Source organism: Suricata suricatta, chromosome 1 (genome assembly GCF_006229205.1).
Source record: "Suricata suricatta isolate VVHF042 chromosome 1, meerkat_22Aug2017_6uvM2_HiC, whole genome shotgun sequence".
Lineage (NCBI taxonomy): Eukaryota > Metazoa > Chordata > Mammalia > Carnivora > Herpestidae > Suricata > Suricata suricatta.
The window spans coordinates 177,056,008-177,076,525 of NC_043700.1; the positions used below are offsets into that span (position 1 = coordinate 177,056,008).

At 39.8% G+C, this 20,518-nt stretch overlaps 1 protein-coding gene across 1 annotated transcript in view; it reads right to left on the reverse strand.

Moving 5' to 3' along the window:
* Positions 1 to 20,518, reverse strand: part of LOC115285890 (cytosolic beta-glucosidase) — a 110,865-nt gene that overhangs the window by 40,641 nt on the left and 49,706 nt on the right. Inside the window, exon 4 of the mRNA XM_029932588.1 lies at positions 19,703 to 19,826. Within this exon, the coding sequence (XP_029788448.1) occupies positions 19,703 to 19,826 (124 nt within the window). The remainder of the gene's footprint in view (positions 1 to 19,702; positions 19,827 to 20,518) is intronic.

Consider the following 20,518-nt stretch of genomic DNA (forward strand, 5'->3'; position numbering starts at 1 on the left):
TCTCTCTCTCTCTCTCAAAAATGAACAAATATTAAAAATACTTTAAAAAACAATTTTACACTACTATAGTCAGTTACATGTCAAAAAAGTTGGAAAAAATACATTAGAATCACTGTATGAGATGAGGGATGTTAACTAATAAAAAAATGTTTTTTCCACTGAGGATGGAATCCAGGTATCAGTATTTATTTTATTTTTTTTTATTATGTATTTTAAAGAGCAAGGGTGTGGCAGAGGAGAGGGAGACAGAGGATCCAAAGAGGGCGCTGCGCTGACAGCAGCTAGGCCACCACAGGGCTCTAACTCACCAACCATGAGATCCTGACCAGAGCCCAAGTTGGATGCTTAACTGACGGAGTCACCCAGGTGCCCTCAAGTGTCAGTATTTGTTAGATCTCCCCAGTGTTGTGGGCAAGGTTAAGAAGCAGTGCTCCAAATCTTTGCTCTAAAGAGTTATAAAAAAAATAGAGTATTAAAAAGGAGTAATGAGGGGTGCCTGAGTGGCTCAGTCGGCTAGGCGTCCAGCTTCAGCTCAGGTCATGATCTCACAGTTCAGGGGTTCAAGCCCTGCATCAGGCTCTGTGCGGACAGCTAGCTCAGAGCCTGGAGCCTGCTTCACAGTCTGTGTCTCCCTCTCTCTCTGACCCTCCCCTGCTCATGCTGTCTCTCTCTCTCAAAAATAAATTTAAAAACATTTTAAAAAAAGATTTTAAAAAGGAGTAATGTAGGAACAATGTTTTCTCTCTGGTGAGAATATGCAAACTCTCCATTTTAACATTTTTAATTTTGCAATTTTTTTTTGCTTTTCCAGCTAATATCCTTTAAAAATCCTTGCAGACAATGCAAAATGGACACAGTAGGCCCTGCTAACAAATCATTCTTAGTGACTTCAAAGCAATGGCTTGGGAAAGTTTTCTCCATTGTGTGTTCCTTCTGGACTCTATCCCTGACTCATTAATCTGAATGACATTTGGAGAACATGATTTTAAACTCGATTAATTTTAAAGTCAACAGATGAAAAGTAGACACATACAAAGAGACTTTGGCCAATGGAGGGAATAACTAAATCCCCAGACTCTATAGCAAAGGAATATTTTTAAAGACTGTTCAAGTGTCTTGTATATTTACTAACAGAATATGAAAGCCAACATTAAATATCTGCAGTTGTAAATCTACTCAGGGTCAAGGTGGCCCCCCGTGTTCTGGGAAGTAGCCTCAGGAAGCACGCTAACCCCTCAGATCATGGTGATGGTGTGCGGATCAGTGACTACAGTAGGTATCACCTACATTGATGAGGTCCCAACACACCTGTTTCTGCAATGTCTGCAAGACAGAGAAGCCATATCCATGGGACAGCAACTCCACTGGCAACTGTCTTTGACAGAGGCCAGAAAACTCAAACCAAAATGTTAGGTTCACAGTGTGATATCCCCATCTAACCCCCAAAAGTGTTTCATCCAGACATCTATTTATTAATGTTCTCTCCTGTGCTGAGGAGGTTTCCAAGTCAAACACTTTGTGATGTATTGGGGCAGATTTGACTTTAAAGAATTAAGTGTGCTTAGTTATAATTCCATAAAGTCTCTACTTTATAATTCATGTTTTTGTCATCAGTAAGACGCACAGTGATCCGGTCCTAATGCAAAAATATTTATCAAAACAGAGTTTGATTAAATAAAGCCAACACGTGTCATCCTGAGCTCAGTCTTCACATTAACTTTCAAAACCAGAAGAGAAGTAAACCAAAGAAAAGAAACAAACTTTTACACGCTATCATCTTTTCTGTCACAAAAGCAAAGCCAGCACTTCAACTGGGGGCAAAAGTAGGACTTGGCTAGGTTGTGGCACCTCGAGCCACGCTCTTATTCCTGGTCAGAAGGTTGAGTGTTACCAGTAGTTTGGTGATGTTTTGTGACTTCATCACTTCGGACTGTTCTAATGTGGAGGATATGAGAATTACATTAGGGCCTTGGCTAAAACTCCCTGAAATTCACAAAATTTTAGATTGGAAGGTGATCATGTCCAGATAGCAGCTGTGTCTTATATATTTCTGTATCCCCCATGGATGCAAGTGCAGTGTGGATACTCAATAAATAGTAGGCAACTGCACGCACTTGTGGAGTGACCCTCCCACATGAGGCAGACATCCTCTCAACAGCGTCTTTGACAGATGGGCATCTGGCACCTGCTTCTGTGCCATCTATTGACAAGTATCTAATGATCTCCTGAGGACATTCATTCCCTTACTCGGCCCCACTAACTGTTCGAAAGCTCTGTCTTATGTTGAACTGAAACTCGCTTTCATGTAATGGGCCCCCACTGGCCTGAGTTCTGCCCTCTCCAACAGCACAAAGTGAATCTTTTTAGTCTTCTGATAGTTCTTTAGCAATTGTAGCAAAAACTAGCAGCCATCTCCTTGTTATGAGATCATCCTAGTCATATCTTCTGGGTATGAGTTAGAATATCAAATTAATGTGAATGCTTAGTGGTGCCAAGGATAGAAGATAATAGTCTGGAAAAAAACTGATATTGATGCTATTATACATTATAATCAGATCTGACACTGTGAATGCAAGTAAGACAAACTTTTAAACTGCAACACATGTTTGCTTCCAACAGGCATTTCAACAATGAGTACCAGGCTTCTTGTGTTGACTCCTTCCAGATTTCATTTCTGAACCAAGAATCCGATCATATCACTACCTTGCCTAATATTCTTCAATGATTCCCATGACTTTCATTCAATCAACACAAATTTATTAAGTTCCTATTATGTGCCAGGAACTATGCTATGTCCTGGGGTGCCAGAAATGATTGGGGAAGCATGGTCCCTTCTCTCATCAAGCTTATAGTCTGTGGAGATGTGTCAGAAAACCATTAAACAACTAAGAAATACAATTTCAGATAAAGAAAACAGGTAAAAACTGATTGGAAATGAAGGTCATACGTTAGTCAGATCCTCAGGGAAAGCCTGTGTGAGGAGGTGAAATTTAAGCTAAGACCTGTTTGATGAAAATGAACAAACCACCATAAAAGTAGCAGTAAAGTTGGTTTTCCTCTCCCTTCCAGTGAGCTTTTTGTCATCTGCAAATTGGAAATGCATTCCCTCAACTCTTCACCCAAATCACTGATTAAAATGTTGCCCAGGACAGGGTGGAGAAGGGAACTTCAGGCACTAAGAGGTATCCTGCTAGACTGTCTCTTGCAACATCTAATTTCAAGGACTTTGCAAAAGCAAATAATATGCTCCTAAGATTTTGAAAGCAGGGCAGAGTTTGTTCCCTACTACACACCCATAAACAATAGACAGTGCATTGCCGGTTCTGGGGCTGTTTCCCTCTCCAGCAAAGCCACCTGGTGAGCGCCAAAGGAACTTTCCATGAACGCATTTCAATGTATTGGCACTTGCAGTACCTGCCCCAGTGGGAGGCTCACAACAGGACACCTCAGGGGGTAGAATTCAAACTTTCTTTCCCAGGTGCCTTCCCTGGACAGCTTGCATTCTCTGGTAGCATATTGTTGAGTAAGTAGATGAAGCCTGATAGAAGCCTGTGCCGTACTGTCTACATGTCTACACAGAAGGGGCCTGAGGGCAGTGCTCTGGAAAGGGAGCAACTGAAAAATAACACCTCTATACAAGATCACTTTACCCTGTCCCTAGGCCTCTGTGACCTGGGGGTCGGGGTCGAGGTTGGGGGGGAAGGCTTATGCATCTTCCCTGTGTTCCTCATTTGCAACATATTATCCTTGAAGAAGATACGATTTTTCCCAGCCCTTTCCTTTAGCAAGAAAGTCCTCATGTGAATACTCAGCACAAATCCGGTATTTAGATTACAGTTGCTAACCTGTGAAACACACTCATTTACCCAAACTCTTTATAATCTGCAGGTTTTCATGCTAGGCATCCCCTACATACAGAGTGACTGTTAGGATTATGCAAGTTTTACTTTGCACACGTACAGAGGACACCCTTGAAATAAAATGATTATAGATTTGCTTAGTCTTTGTGACCATTTCCCAGAAAATGTAAAGTGTTTTGAGGAAAGGGAGCCTCATTCTAAATGGTACAAAGACACCATGTGGGCTAGCTGAAGGCCTGCTTCATAATCTCCCATATAAGAAATGCCTCTCAAACATGAGCTACTCAAGGATATTCAGAGCAGCACTGCTTCTAAAAGTGAAAGAAAAATGTCCATCATCTGGACTCAGAATGTCTGTTGGCAGGAGAACGAATAAATAAATGTGGTGTGTTCATGTATCAGAATACCATAGATCCATTAAAAAATGAATTGAGCCTAAAAGTATCAACATAGGTAAGTCTTCAAGAATGTATCATTGAAAATGGATATGTAGGGGCGCATGGGTGGAGCAGTCGGTTGAGCATCTGGCTTCAGTTCAGGTCATCATCTCTTGGTTTGTGGGTTTGAGCCCTGTGTCAGGCTCTGTGCTGACAGCTAGCTCAGAGCCTGGAACCTGTCTTCGGATTCTGTGTCTTCCCCTCTCTCTCACCCTCCCCTGCTCATGCTCTCTCTCTCTCTCTCTCTCTCTCTCTCTCTCTGTCTCTCTCTCTCAAAAATAAATTTAAAAAACATTAAAAAAGAAGAAAAAGAAATGGATATGTATAGAGTGACACCATTTATGTGAATGCTCTGCACAAAACCATATATACAAATAGCTTATGGATACATACATTTGTAGCAAGATGCGTATCTAATATACAAGTGGACACACATCAATTTCAGGTTCACAGTTATCCAAGGTCAGGCAGGGAGCAAAGAAGATTTGGACAGGAAGGTACAAAGGGATTCCACCACGGTCACTTTCATTTATTTTCTTTTTATAATGTAAAATATGTGTGGCAAAATATGAACATTTATTAAATCTGGGTCACAGTTATACGGGAACCTGTATTTTTCTGTATGTTTGAAATAACATAAGTGAAAGAGAAAGGCACTTAAGCGTCATTTCCCCAAAGGAGCCACTCTGTTGCTTCCCCTCTGATAATGAGATCCCTAATATTCAGCGGCTTTCCAGATTTTCTTTTTTTAGCAACAGTCTTCCTTTCAAATGAAAATTTTTATGGGCTCCTAACACATAGAACCAACAGAAGCTGAGGTGCCCTGGAGCCTCGCTTCCTCACCTTCCCTCTGTGCAGACTAAGCGATCTCTGTGGAAGCCAGAGCCCCACACAGCACACTCTGAAGCTATGGATGTGACTCAAGGTGAATCCCTTTGGACCTGGACTCTGGGACCCTACAAGCTAGTTTCCAAGCTTTATGTCAACGATCCATGGTCAGAATGTCGGCATTCTCCCTTTTCCCGCCTTCTTCGGCATCACTGGCTGGTAACCGTGTCTTTTTATCTAGAGCCTGAATATTTTAATAAAATGGCCAATCTTCAATGATTGACAAAAATTAATACTTCTCGACAAGTTGAAACTGGCATTTCTTAACTGTCCGTCCTACCATTATTCTCAATAACAGACTTAACAGTGCTTGTGGTAAAGCAATATATACATATACACATACATTAAAAAAATACTAACAAAAGAAAATAATTTTTTTCAAGAAGCAAATCTTCCTTAAATAAAAGGACAGCAAGAAATGACTTGGGGGTGAATGCAATTACACATATTTATAAGAGAATACAGCATTAGGAATGTCAAAACTCAGAAAAATAAGATATATCAAATAAACACCTTCAACCACTGCCCCAACACAAATATTTAATATGACATTTCTGAAACTAAGGATGCATCAGTACAGAAAACTAGTAAAGATATTTAAACTTCAATTTTGTGAATGTTATTAAGTTTTAGCATTATATTTGCATTAACATATATTTATTTGTTCTGCCATATGGTCTTATATTACACTTAGGAAAATGTCACATTTTGTTAAAGAAGCCTATTCAATAAAACATTGCAATTGACTATTCTGTGATACTAAAGTTCAATCTCATGGTTCCCAAAAGATTCAAAATAGCCCTGTAATAGAAATATGCTTTGCCAAATAGGAAAACGCTTGTGGTAGTTGAATAGATACAAGTTTGGTGTAGGTAAAGAAACAGTGATTATGATACCATTGAGTTGCTGGCTTTCAAAAATGTCCATGCAATGAGAAAAAAATTACGTTGAGGAGAAATTATAGTCACATGGCACTTACCTTACTGACTGAATGACAGCTACCTAGTGAGCTGGGTCTCAGAGAGGTCACAGGATCAGAGCACAGTGCTGATTGTTGCCTTCTGGCTATGCACCCAGGCTCCCTCTCCTCAGCCGGCGCCCACCCTGACATCACATGAAAGGCGTCTACATTGTGATGGGAGCACCCTCACCAGCCCTGCTTTCACACCAGGGTCAGGCGTCGTCTGGTCCTGGAAAGCCGAATGAAATCCTCACCAGCTTGTGTCCCCTCAGCCTTGCTCTCCCTTTAAAGGAAACAACCATCCTGTCTCCTGTCGCTGCTGCACTCGTGGAGTAAGTACTGAGGATGGCAGCTGGGACGAGAAGGACATTATGGAAGAGAGACTGTCGGGAGGAAGAGGGGTTTCAGGGCAAGGCAGGGATTTCAAGGCAGGAGAAGGAGGCCAGACAGAGGAAAACCAACGAATACTGTGTCCTGTGGTGATCGATTAAATGGCTAAAATCAATCTTCTTGCTCAAAAATGTACCTTATTAACTGAGATGACAAAGGGACAATAATAGTGATTATTTTTTTTTTGAAGAGACTACTTTTAACACAAGTCAGCTGTTCAGCCATCTTTCAAAGAAGCATATGACCTTATGTGGGGCAGGGGGTGGGAGATGAGGGGAGAGAAGGTAGGAAGTTCAAAGGACCACAGAAATGATAAAATGCATGGTGAAGTTTTCATCAGGAAGGTTATTTAGCCTACGAAGCCCAACGAAAATAAGTCTAAAACATGATTGGATAAGATTAAAGGTTGATGAAACACCAAGATAGATTGATTACTAATGTCAGTTGTGATGTCCATCTCTAGAAAGCCATAGGAAAAGAACAGACACCCCTCAGGGCTAGATTTAGTTACTCATCTGCACAAAATCAGGTGGGATGGCAGCATTATTACTTTGTGCAAACAGGGCCTTGTGTAGAGTATCATTTGAGGATATTTGAAGATTAGTTCTAGAATTCCCAACAGGTTATAGAATTCCCAACACATTGGGTCTGAGGATGGGTATAAGACCAGTGTGAAGTGAGTCTATTCAGCAAATGCCCAGTTTATCTGTAGGGCAGAGTCCGGGTTCCAACAATGTACAATAAACTCCTTATTAGCCTGACAGTCAGGAAGTGGAGTGCTCCAGCTAATCAAATATTTTTTGTTAATTGTTACCACATGCAGAAGGATTACAAATTTTTAAAGAATGAGAATAAATTAAAATACACTTAACACTGAAACTAAACTGATTATAATTTAATCTTTCTCTAATTATTCAGAATGCATTTCAGGGTCATCAAGAGAAGCATAAATTATCAGTGCTTGATGACTGTGCAGGAAGTCACAGTTTTTTGAAAATCCTAGTTAACAGATGCTGGGTAACAAAGAATCCACTGCAGCAGTTACTGTTTGGGAGATTTATGTGCTAGGCCTTTTGCTGGGATGTGAAGTATGTCATTAATCCTCACCAAAAATAAAATTTCACAAATGATGAACTGATATTCAGAGTCCAGAAAAACTTGTCCAAGGCTACACAACACAAAAAGATGTCTGTCAGAGCCAGGTTTTGAATGCAGAACTACCTTTAAAGAAAATGCTCTTTCACTTCGTCAAGCAAATCCCAGTTGTGTAAAAGTATTTGTAAAATGTACTATCTGTACAAAGCTTATGCACAATGGGTCCTGCCATTTTGTTCTTCCAGGAATGCTGAAGAATTTTTCTTACAAAATCTCAAGATCCCTATCATGTATTCATGAGGGCAGTAAACTTTGGTCATGAAGTATTTCAAAGTTTCTTTTTAAATGAAAAGCCAACTGCTCCTTCAAAGGATTCACAGACTGAACATGTTTGGAAGAAACATGTTTGAAGAGACTAAACCAGCGTGGCCTCAAGCACAAAACAAAATGATTTACCAATAAAGGCGTGTACACATAATACCCACCCATGTACTCATCTTTTATGCAGCAATCTAATTTTTGTGTTATTTTGCTTATTTTCTTAATGTTTATTTATTTATTTTGAGAGACAGTGTGTGTGAACAGGAGAACAGCCAGGAGAGAGGGAGGGAGGTGGGGAGGCAGGGAGAGAGAGAGAGAGAGAGAGAGAGAGAGAATCTCAAGCAGGCTCTGCACTGTCAGCACAGAGCCCAATGCAGGGCTTGAACTCATGAACAGTAGGATCATGACCCTCTGCTGAAATGAAATGTTGGACACTTCACTGACTGAGCCACCAAGAAAGCGCCCCTTATTTTGCTTATTTTTTAACTGTAAAACATATTGGACTTGATCATTACTCATGAAACAATGTAGCCATTTAAAATTATTTAAGACTTTAGGCTGGGTTTAAATCTATTAAAGAAATGAATTCTACCTGTAAGGGGAGGAAAAACGTTATTTCATCAACATATGATGCATCCTTCCTCTCATTATCTACATTTAGTCCCAAACTCATTCATGTTTTCACTTGAATCATTTGTTGCTTCCTGTTCACCTTCCCACACCAGCACCAATTAAAATTCTTCAAAGTTCAAATGCCTTTTCTTCCTCCACCTATAACAGTTTCACTTATCTCTAAAGCAGGCAATGATTCCTATAATGGAACTTCACAAACAAGGGGGGAAATGTGGCTGAACTTTAGAATGGTACAGAATCATCTCAGGCCATGATACTATTTCATTAGCTAATCTCACTCACACACAAGAGACTCTGCTGTTGCTGAGATGACCCTATTCAAGGAGACAGGCCTCGCTCCCCCTCCTCTGCACACAGCATTCCCAGATAAGCCCTAAGAATTTCTGTCTATTCCAAAAGAAACTACTTTCATCTCCAGCACCAAGCTGATATTTTTCATTGTACTGAAGAAAAAGCTACCTCAACGGTAACTTGGGGTTAATGGAACCCCGAATGTGCTCAAACGCTCCAATCAGAGAAAGACTTCCCAGATATGAAGCGTCCCCACAGAATTATGGTGGGAAGGTAATTCTGAAAAGGCTGCAACTTAATCCTTCTTTCTCAGTGAGGATCTTACCCAGACACAAAAGTGTCATGCTCAAGTCAAATCTAAGGAAAGTGAAAATCACTGCTCTGCGAAAGGGAATTAAATTGTGCATTTTAGGTGGAGCTTGGAAATCGTACTTAACTGCTTTTAAAACTTGATAGATTAGGTGGGCCTTGTCGTGATCATGTTTTGAAAGGTGATTCCATACTCGTGATTGTAACTTCCATGGACTTGTTCAGCTGGGGATTTTACTCTAAGGCTGTGGACTGATTTGTTCATTCTACTTCCTCCCTGAGATTTTATAATCTCTACAGTCATTTCGTTAAACTTGAATCTGAGGTGACCCTTCTGACTCTGAACTCCAAGAGATTACTTTCCCAGGGGAGGAAAAGGGAGGCTCATTTTTGATATGAGTGAATAGAAAGGAAACACCCAGATTGAAGGTCAAGAAAATGTTACCTGGAACCTGAGTCAGTATCAATAGAAACAGTTCATTGAAGAGCAAGGTCTTATTTTATGTCCAGCTAAGAAAGGTGGTCACATTGCAAATTAAGTAGCTGAATCAGAAGAATGAAGAAAGTTTAAAAAAAAGATATTAATTATAATTCCTTAGACTTAATTTTATAGCCTAAGATATTATCAAGAGTTCTAATAAAATATGATCCTTGACATACCTGCCTAAGAAGGATATTTATAGGGTCACAAAATTCTTAAACTGGAAGGATCCCAAAAGAACAGCTAGTTCAACCCTTTCTTTTTCTTTTTTTAATTTTTTTAAAATGCTTATTATTTCTGAGAGAGAGACAGAGCGCAAGCAGGGGAGGGGCAGAGAGAGAGGGAGACACAGAATCTGAAGCAGGCTCCAGACTCTGAGCTGTCAGCACAGAGCCCCACTTGGGGTTCAAACCAATGAACCACAAGATCGTGACCTGAGTCAAAGTCGGAGGCCACCCAGGCATCTCAACACTTTTCTTTTTCTACTGAAGAAAAAGGGGTTAAGTATATTTAAATAGTTTAAAAATCGTCAACATATATGTCAATTATTGTCACAGCAAAACCAAGTTTAATATCAGAAGGGTATACTATGCATAATACCAAAGCATGAAAACTAGTCTCATAACAGCAAAAACAACTTATCATTTCTTCACAATAGCAAAATGGTGGTATAAATCTAACATTTTGTTAAAATTCCCAGGAATAATGCAGTTTTCCTGCTAATCTAGATTCAGTTTCCTAATCAACCATTACACCTTTACTGATCAGCTACTGAATGCTAAGTATGTAACTCAAAGCTCCAAAATTTAATTCTGGTCATAATAAATAAATCTTTATACATATCGTTCCTGCCTGTGAGTGCTTGTACCTTTTAATAACTTCCATTTCTTCTGAAGATGGTTGTACTCCTTACCTCCAAGGATTATTTGAGAGCATCAAAGTTTCTCTCAACTCCTATCTATTCAAGTATCTTATTCAACAAGTGCTTCATTGAAAAAGGCCTGGCATTGTGTAAGGAAACCTCAAATCAGTTATGGCACCAATTTTTAATGTTTTTGTTCAGAATATTGCTGATTTTCTTCTACAGAGCTATTTTTCTTCTTGCTATTGAAAAAACACTGTAGGATATAGTTAACCAGTTGTTCACCCAATTATGAATACGGGAAAGCTGGCAGAAACAGTATTGATGTTACTATACAGCAATGGACCACTAAACAACGTCAAAGTTATAAATAGGTAAGATAAGACCACCAAAAGGAAGGCTATAAAACTGGTGAGCACTACTTAAGGTCTAATTACCAATACTGCAAATCCAGACACTCGTTTCTTTAGTGCACCCAGAGTCAATCCCCAATGATGAATCACAAGACTTTGATTTACAAAACATAATGTCAGTGTATTAACTTATGATGGGGACTATTCTGTTCCAAGCACTGAGAAACTCATGTAGTTTCTTGAGTAGCAAGGGCTAATACCTGGCCATCCACTTCTCCCTATTCTTTCCATGAGCCCACAGGGGTCTAACAGAATCCTTATTAACACCATTACCCAGGCAAGCCCTGTCAATCACACTAAGATAAACTTTACCAGCCTTGTTCCACCACAGGGCTTTTCATTTTCCAGATGATGAAGAGGCCAGGTAGTAATCAAATTATTTTGGAGATCAGGAAATAAGAGCTAATATAAGTAGATGCTTGAGGACCACTTCACCAGGGCCCAGGGGAAAACCTGAAAAGTTCACGTTCTCTCAATTCCAAAAGCTCTCTCATTGCTTGAATATTCTAACATTGCTCTCTCCTGAAACAGGTTCAAAAAAAATCATTATCTCTTCAAACTCATGTTTTTATTTCCTCTGGATAATAAAAGGAAAATAGAAGTAGAATTGATTTATCATGTGGTAACTCTATTTATAATTTTTGGAGGAACCTCCATACTGTTTTCCATAATGGCTAAACCAACTTACAATCCTGCTAACAGTGTGCAAGAGTTCCCTTATTTCCACATCTTCACCGACACTTATCTCTTATCTTCTTGATGACAGCCAAGAGATACATGCACTCCTATGTTTATTGCAGTGAGATTCACAATAACCAAAGATATGGACACAATCTCAGTGTCCGCCAACAGGTGAATGCATAAAGACGTTGCAGTGTGTGTATGTGTGTGTGTGTGTGTGCATACACAATGAAATATTCTGCCATGAGAAACAAGGCAAATCTTGCCATCTGCGACAAAAGGGATGGAACTTGAAGACCACATGCTAAGTGAAATCAATCAGACAGAGAAAGATAACTACTGTTATGCTCCCACTTGTATAAAGAGTCAAAAAAACCTCAATCTCATAAAAACACAATAGAATGATGGTCACCATTGGCTGGGGGGTGAGGGAATTGGGGATAAGTTGTTTAAAGGTACAAACTGAGAACTAATAATAAATAAATTCTGGAGAGCTAATAATGCACCTCATAATGACTGTAGTTAACAATACTGTATTATGAACTTCAAAGTTGCTAAGAACTGGATCTTAATTGTTCCCACCACAAAAAAAAAAAAAGAAATAATAATTATGTAACATAATAGCTAACACTATGGTGATAATCTTATTACAATATTTAAATATATCAAATCAATGTGTTGTACACTTTTAACTTACAAATGTTATATGTCAAATATATTTCATTTAAAAATCATTATCAAATCCTTCCTCTTTTTTTTTCACCTTTTTCAAGATTCCATGGAGTCTACTCTTCCTATCGGAAAAGTAGATTTTCTCAGGTTAATTTTGCTTCAATTATTTTTCAGGTCTTCTTTATAGTTATAAAACTGGGCTTCTGTTTGTTGCTACATTGCACAGAAACTACTGGACAGATTTCATAAAAAATGGAGAGGGCAAGTTTGAAATCATCTTAAATATTTTTGTAAAATGCTTTAGAAGTAGTCTTAAAGTTCACCTGGCCTGAAGTAGTAAGGAACTTAAGTAATTATACCCCAGAGCAGCTGGAACTGAATTAAAAAGAAGCACAAAGGAATATCCATCTGTAGGGGCATGGCGTAGGCATAGAATGCTACTGAGGGGGACAGCAAAGACGGCTTTCCATCAGAAAGCACAAGGGCAGATTCTCAGATGTGTTATGGAATGCTTCTCACATGAGCAACTCCAAGAAACCTGTTCCCATGAAGCAGATGGACCAGGTTCTATGTTTCTAAGAGAGTGTGTCTGCTACATGGTGTAGATCTCTAATCATATCAATAGGTGCATTGACCAGATAAGCCTGGCGAAGTAGCTTAACAACAACCACTTTGTGTGTGTGTGTGTGTGTGTGTGTGTGTGTGTGTGTGATTCTGAGCATTACCACATTCTACACCCATCATGTAGTCATAGAACATGTTCGCCTAAACCCCTGAACTGATCATACCATCTCAGCAGTTTAGAAATGTGCAGGAAAATAAAACCAGAGAACCTGGGAGTTGCAGATGAAAGCAACTGGATAAGGAACACCAATCCCTTCTCTTTGCAATGGAGAACACTGAGGTCCAGATTATGGACTTTTGGCTGGAGTGACGAATGTCCTTAAAAGTGTAAGGTAAATATATCGATATGAGAATAACATCTAATATTTTAAGTTATTCAAAGCATATAGAGACAGAAATCCTCTCATTTTATTTCACAGCTGACTTTGGGTTAGGCAGAATAGTAATTAGCATTAGTCCCATTTAACAGGTGAGGAAGATGACATTCAGAGTTGTAATGACAGCTGACCCAAAGACGCCCCACAAGAACAGAGGACTTAATCTGTCTTTACTCTCCAAGCCCTGCACAGACATTTTATTCTCTCACACTTTATATGGAGAATATAAGACAAAGGTAAGTGTGCCATGAAAAAGAAGTAGGGGAGAAGAAAATAGGAGAAGGTTATCTGGCATGTCTCTGTTGAAGGTAAACTCTGGCTGCCTGAGTTTGCTTGTGGTCTGAGAATGAAGGCTGATGGAACACAAATGTATGGGAAATTGTTTTCTTCATAACTTTTCAAATTCCACAAGTCTGTACCCTAGCATGCACTAACAATTCTTGTGCACAGCCTTCAAATCTTGCTCTTCCTTCTCTATTCTGACCTTGACTAGCTCTCATCCAGTTCAGCCAGGAGCAGCAGTACCCAGTGAATCTGGTATCCAACCACACATGCATCCAAAACTGTGAGCACTCTGTGAGCTGTGGGATGAACTGCTTCATAGGGGCTAAGTTGCCAAAGGTTTACTCTGAGAAGCAATAAAGCAATACGTAGGGAGTGGAAATCTATATTCAGGTACTTGGCTTTCTATTCTGAGCTTGCAATGGATTTTTAATTGGTTAGTTTTGCTAAAAGGTCAATGTATTAACCTTTGAGCTCTTTCCTTAATTCTTAGGATTTTTTAAATGCACATTTAGAAAAACACAGGTGCTTAACACATTTTGTCCAGTTAAATGGGCCTCTGTGATCTGAAATTGACAGGGGCAGGTGGCTGCCAGGTCTGCACTACTTCGGGAAATGGATGCATTTTTCCCTTACTGGCTCTCCATGGGAAGGAGAGGAGGGGAGGCGGGGGAGGGTGCTGACAGACAACAGCAGGGTGATTCTGTGCTCAGCATCTTGTCTTGGTGGTATACCCAAGCTGCAAGATTTATAACCTTCTTGTTACAATGCATCAGCTTCAACACTTTCAGTGAAGTCTTCAATAACTTCGCTGACATCTTGCTGAGGGGTTTCATCATTAAAAGCCTAAAGCTGGTCATTAACAAACCTTCTCTGCAATCATCTACTGCTGTGCTAACTCAGGCATGGATCCGACTGGAAAGTTGGGCTGGCTCAGAAACTTTCCAGAAGTCTGCGTTCCCCCCGCCCCCCACTATGGGGTATATTTCTTTAGGGAAAGAAAATACAGTTCTCAATTATTTAATCATTTATCTCATTACCCATTGGCTAACTCTTCTCTGACAGACACAACCAAATTCAATAAATGTGTAGGACACCTACTACATGACAGAAACTGCAGTCAGGGCAGAAGATATAATCATGAGAAAGACATGGCCCCCTTCGAACATTAGCCTTCATTTACAGCATCCTTGGTAATGTGCCAGACTCTGTATTTAGGCTTTATAGGCATTACCTTGTTCATTTATCAGATGTGCTTATTAGCCCCATTTTAAAGATCAGATAGCTGAAGTGTTGTCCATTTATGAATTTTCCCCAAATTATCGAGCATGTGAGTGGCAGAACCAGGCTTCAAACCCCTGTCTTGTCTGACTCCCAGCAAGTTCATGGACTCCAAACAACAGGATCTGGGCCAGGAGGAAGTCAAAGACCATGGCATTCCAGGCCGAGGGAAAGATCATGTGCCGAGCAAGAGGCAGGCACATGCTGGGCACAGCTTCAGGCACGTGACGACCAGGCAGAGCACAGGCTCAAATCCCCTTTCAGGAGAGTTTAGGTCATGGCTGGAGCACTACTCACTGGGGCCAACCTCCCCACTTCATGCACTCCCTCAGCTCCTCACTGAGGCATCTATGTGTGTGTGTTTACACAGAACTTAAACTTGCCTGCGTCTGCTCTGGAGCAAGGACTAGGGTAAATTTTACGAACATAATTGAGATTCATATGATGTGAGAAAAGCTAGACTCCTTGAAGAGCACTGCTTTCTGAGCTGACACAAAAATTCACGTGGCCGAGCAAATCCAGCCACCCAGTTGCTTGATGGTTGTTTCTGCTGCCAACGATTTAATTTTTCACCTAATCTGGCAACCTCTCCTATGGAAATAATGAATGGAGGGAGGCTGCTGCTGCTTTCTACTCCACGGGAGTCAACTGTCAATAGCCAGAAGGCTAAAGCTATAAGACTGACTCAGAGGTTCCCTAAAAAGAATGAGGGGAAGCATGTAGACATGGGGGAATATTCTCCTATAACTTAATTACTTGGAGAGAACTTTGAAAACAAAAGTCTTAGGAAGACATTTTTAAAATAGCAAGTTTAAAAAACTTAGGGGGATGAATATAGTCTTAGGAGTATATATTTTGGAGCATCTGGGTGGCTCAGTGGGTTGAGCGACTGACTTCGGCTCAGGTCATGATTTCTCGGTTCTTGAGTTTGAGCCCCGGGGTCAGGTTCTGTGGGGACAGCTCTGAGCTTAGAGACTGGAGCCTGCTTCAGATTTGTGTCTCCCTCTATCTCTGCCCCTCTCCCACTGGTGTTCTGTCTCTCTCTCAAAAGTAAATAAACATCAAAAAATTTTGAAAAGAATACGCATTTTGTAACAATAATGTTACCAGTGATTGAGAGCCTACGGTATGCCAGGCAGTTGCCGGTTGGGGGTAATTACACAAAAGCTCATTAAATGGAATCTTTACAACAACCTGGTCAAGGAAAGTGTTAATCCATTTTTATAGATGAACAAACTGAGGATTTGGGAGGCTGAACAATTTGCAGAAAGCCCCTCATTGAATAATTTGCAGAGCTGAAACAGAATCCTAGTTATAGGTTATTGCAAGTTTTTTCTGTCTCTACTGTGTTGCTTTATCTATATCTACTTTAATGAAAAGCAATCTATTTAAAGGCATTTAAATAATACAATGATTAAAAAACCATTAGCTGATTTCTCTCTTTTTTTTTCTTGAAATGACATTTTTCCTTTCTTTCCCCCCTTTCCCAAAAGGAAACAGAAACATTAGCTTACTTTTTACTGCGCAGTTAATTGCTGTGGGATTTTACCTAAAGAGATCAGTAAGACCTCCAGGCGGATGTCATTGATCCAACTATAGTGTCATTATGTGCCTGTCCGTCTGTGTGATGTTATAGAGAAGGCTCTGTTTGTGGGGCGCACAAAGCCATCATCCATCTGACTCTGTGGGTTCTGGCGGGCTCTCATCTGCAGCACTCCCCACCAATGCCTTCCTTGGCCTGTTATTATTTTAAATTGCTCACAGAATGCTTCTTACTAGTGAAGTTCTTGCCAGTCAAGATCATCAGCACCACCTCAAAGGAGTCTCAGGAAATTGATTAGTAAATTAAACTCCAATCCCTTGATGAGAGGCAGGGTAAGGAGTGTCTGAGCTTTGTCCAAGGTCACAGGACCGATTGGCCTCCACAGAGGCAGTATGGAGCAATTCTGTTCAAGTCCAGAGTGCCAAAGTCCGGAGCAAGTTCTGCGTGGCGGGACAAGTGGTCACTCTGAGTCAGAAAGCCCTGGGCTCACAGGTCTTATCAAACACCAAAACAGTAGTAGTGGTAATAATAATGTACACACTCTTCTTGGTTCTAGGAGATATGACTTAGTAACTTGGTGATCTTGAGCAAATGACTTAGCTTGCCTCTTTGACACTCGTTTTTTTCATCTGTAAAATAGGAGCAATGACCTCATCTCACTGTTTTGAAAATGAAGTGATATGATGGCATCAGTTAAGATTTTTTTTGTTCCAAGTGATAGAAACCCAGTCTGATTCAGATGAAGCAGAAAGAGCACTTAATTATAATAAATAAAAGTAATGTCTCTCAAGAACGTGCATGCAGTTGGGTCTGAGGAAAAAGTGGAATTAGAGGCGCAAGTGCCACTCTGAAGCACTCCCTATTTCTTGTCTCAATATCCCTTGATGCACCTGCAGCCCCCCTTATACTACCGCTTAGTGTCCATGGCAGGACATGGCCACCAACGGTCACAAAGTTACATCCCCCTGCCAATTTAGGCTAAGAGACAAGGTGATTGGCCCAAATTCTAAACTTCAGGGAAGAACTGGGATTGGCCCAGCTCATGTCATGTGCCTACATTCAGACCAATCAATAATATGTTTACAAGGAGCATGATTGTATTTCACTTACATGGCTGTCCTTGGGATAAGCCTGAAGATGAGACAGACATGTCAGAGAAGAGAAGGGATTAATTACTAGAAAAGAGAGTTTCTCCACAGATTAAATAATTGGTCTCCGCTACAACAATATATAAGAAATAGGTATCACTATACTCACTCCAGAATGGATACACTTATGTATCTTTTTTTAGTCAATAAGTAGATTTCTGCACATTTGAAAGGCTACATTTTTTAAAAAAGCAAAAAATTATAATGTGTTAATGACAATAAATATATAGATCATCTAATATTAAAAATCAGAAAAGAACATAGTACTGTGAACAGTTAATGTGGGTTATATTTTGTTTTTTTGTTAATTTTTTTCTAATGTTTTATTTATTTTTGAGAGAGAGAGAGAGAGAGAAAGAGAGAGAGAGAGAGCATGAGCAGGGGAAGGTCAGAGGGATAGGGAGATACAGAATCCTAAGCAGGCTCCGGGCTCTGAGCTAGCTGTCAGCACAGAGCCTGACGCAGGGCTTGAACCCACGAACTGTGAGATCATGACATGAGCCAAAGCCAGATGCTCAACCGACTGCACCACCCAAGCATCCCTAATCTTTTAAGTGCATAATATTTTTTCCATATGTTTAAAGATACAATTGAAATTCAACAAGTAGAAAAACAGAATTTTGTATCTAGTCTTATTCTCCTCTCTTGCCCCTCAGAAATCCAAATCTGTTCACATTTTGCACTCTTGCCTTCAGTTAGTTTTCTACCTTTAAGTTGTCTTTGTTTGTGGGTCTATCAGCGAATTTTTAATGTTAAGGATCTAACTGTATTAAAGTACGTGAAACTATTTCAAAGAGCAATGAAATGCCCTTATATGTTAGCACTACCCAGAGCACCACGCTGGAAATGAAGTAAGCCAATTTCTATTTTTCTCTCTTTTCCCAGAAATACACAGAACAATTCTGGACAAGCCATTTGTGGGCCTTATATCATCCATAAATCTGCCTGTTGGTAACCAGCTTACGTTCCTCTGAGGATGAAGCTAGGAACATCAATGGATTAAGTATGAATAGGGTCATTTATAGGGAGAAAGAAAGTAGGATCTCAGAAGACTGGACATTTCCATCTTATTTTATCAGAAAGTGGATTCCTACCTAGAGAAAGAATCTGGTTTGCATGTAATACAAAAGAATTATTTCGCTTGGATCAAACTGTAGGAATCCAGTTGCCCTCTGCCAATAAGCTCTGAGCCAGGGTGAGGGATTGAGTACCATATATTTTAGGTTTTGGAAAGAGACCACTATGTGTCACTTTCCAGAACTCCTTCTGGCTAATTTCAGTATATTACTGATTAAGTTTGGAAAGAATAATCCTAGGACCTTTCAAATAGAATGATGAGAGAGAAGTGTGCCTATCATGGTAAAAAAGGAAATTGAAAGTCTCGTTTTACATTGGATTTTGTTTCTGTGATATGATTCCTTTATAGGGAGGAGAAATTAAATTTACAAAGCGACAGCATTCCAAGTAGAAGCAGAAATGGGGAAATTAACTGGTGTAGAAATGTGTATTACCAGTTAAAGATTATCCCTTCATATTTGTTTTCAAATATGAAAAGAATTCCATGGGGGAAGAGCTGCCGCCAGAATAATAATATTGTCTTGAAATAAAACTCACAGATTCTATATGACAAAAACCTGCTCCTAAATGGGGCTGTTTGGTTACAGCTTAAATGAAACATACAGTGATGGAAGACTCGTTTTAGGCCAAGACTCATCGAAGTCATTTTAAAGTTTATTGCATAAATGCTTAATTTGGATCCTTTAAAAATCCTGTCAATTCATTTCTTGGCAGTTAGGATACTGAAATACGCACACAGGCATGCCGTACTTGGGCAGTACTAATCTTTTAGTAATAACTAACGTTTTTTTCCAACAGACACCACCCCTCTGTTCATGTCACCTTCACCCAGGAGTCACAAAATGCTGAAGACAGTCGCTTTTACTTGATTAAATTTTGGAAGGTTGAAGCTAGGCCAAAATCCTCACCTTCCTCTTTTCTAAATACTTTTTCTCCTCTCTCTTAATTACATGGCTTTACACTGATTTACATGAATTTCAGCTTTCAAAATCATTGGTCTTTGCTGAATGCAAATAGGCACATGGGAAAATTATATTAAGTTTGCACAATTGATCTTTCATCATTTCAAATGGTACCTTTGAACAGTTCCTGAAATGTCTGTCTGAAATACTCCCAGCGCTGAGTGTCATCAAGAGATGCAGGGTCACCCTGGGGAAACCCATTCTCAGTGATGTAAATTACAGGGTTATTATACGTATCCTGGAACAAGAGAGCAGAAGTTTTATTCCAAACAGATGTAAAAAAAAAAAAAAAAAGACTCATAAAATCAGGTGCATTACCCTCTATCTTCTCTAAGCTACAACACAAAACTAGTTTTCATCAAATTGCACTGACCCTATTAACTTAATTTTCCACGCACTGACCTTTTATGACTAACAATGGGAAAGCAAAACTGTGCAAATGTCCATGAAGACAGTCAAATGACTCTTATCATAATGAGAAGACAGAAATACCTTTCTTCCATCGGCATCTGCTGATCGTCACTGCTCCTTAACCCCTTGGTCCCACCAACAGCGACACTCTCTATCTCCCCACAGCAAGGGTCCTAGAAATCATTAACTTAAAATTTTAATTTCAGCTACCTGCACACCACCCAGCATAACAGAGGCCCAAAAACGATCCAGTATCTCAGCCTTTAGTGTGCCTTTTAACAATCACAGTTGTGACATCAGCCTGAAAAATATTTCCAAGCAACTCCTTTGACCACAACTGACTTTAACAAAGTATCCCAACTTTGACCTTGTTTTGAAGCCCCTTATCAGCTTGTTACCCCTCACCAACTTAAATCCTAATCTCTCTTCCTAAGCCAATAAATATATAAACTATTGCCTAAAATCATTATTTTTCCAAGTCTTACCCATACACATATGTCTGTTTTGCCATTTCAACAT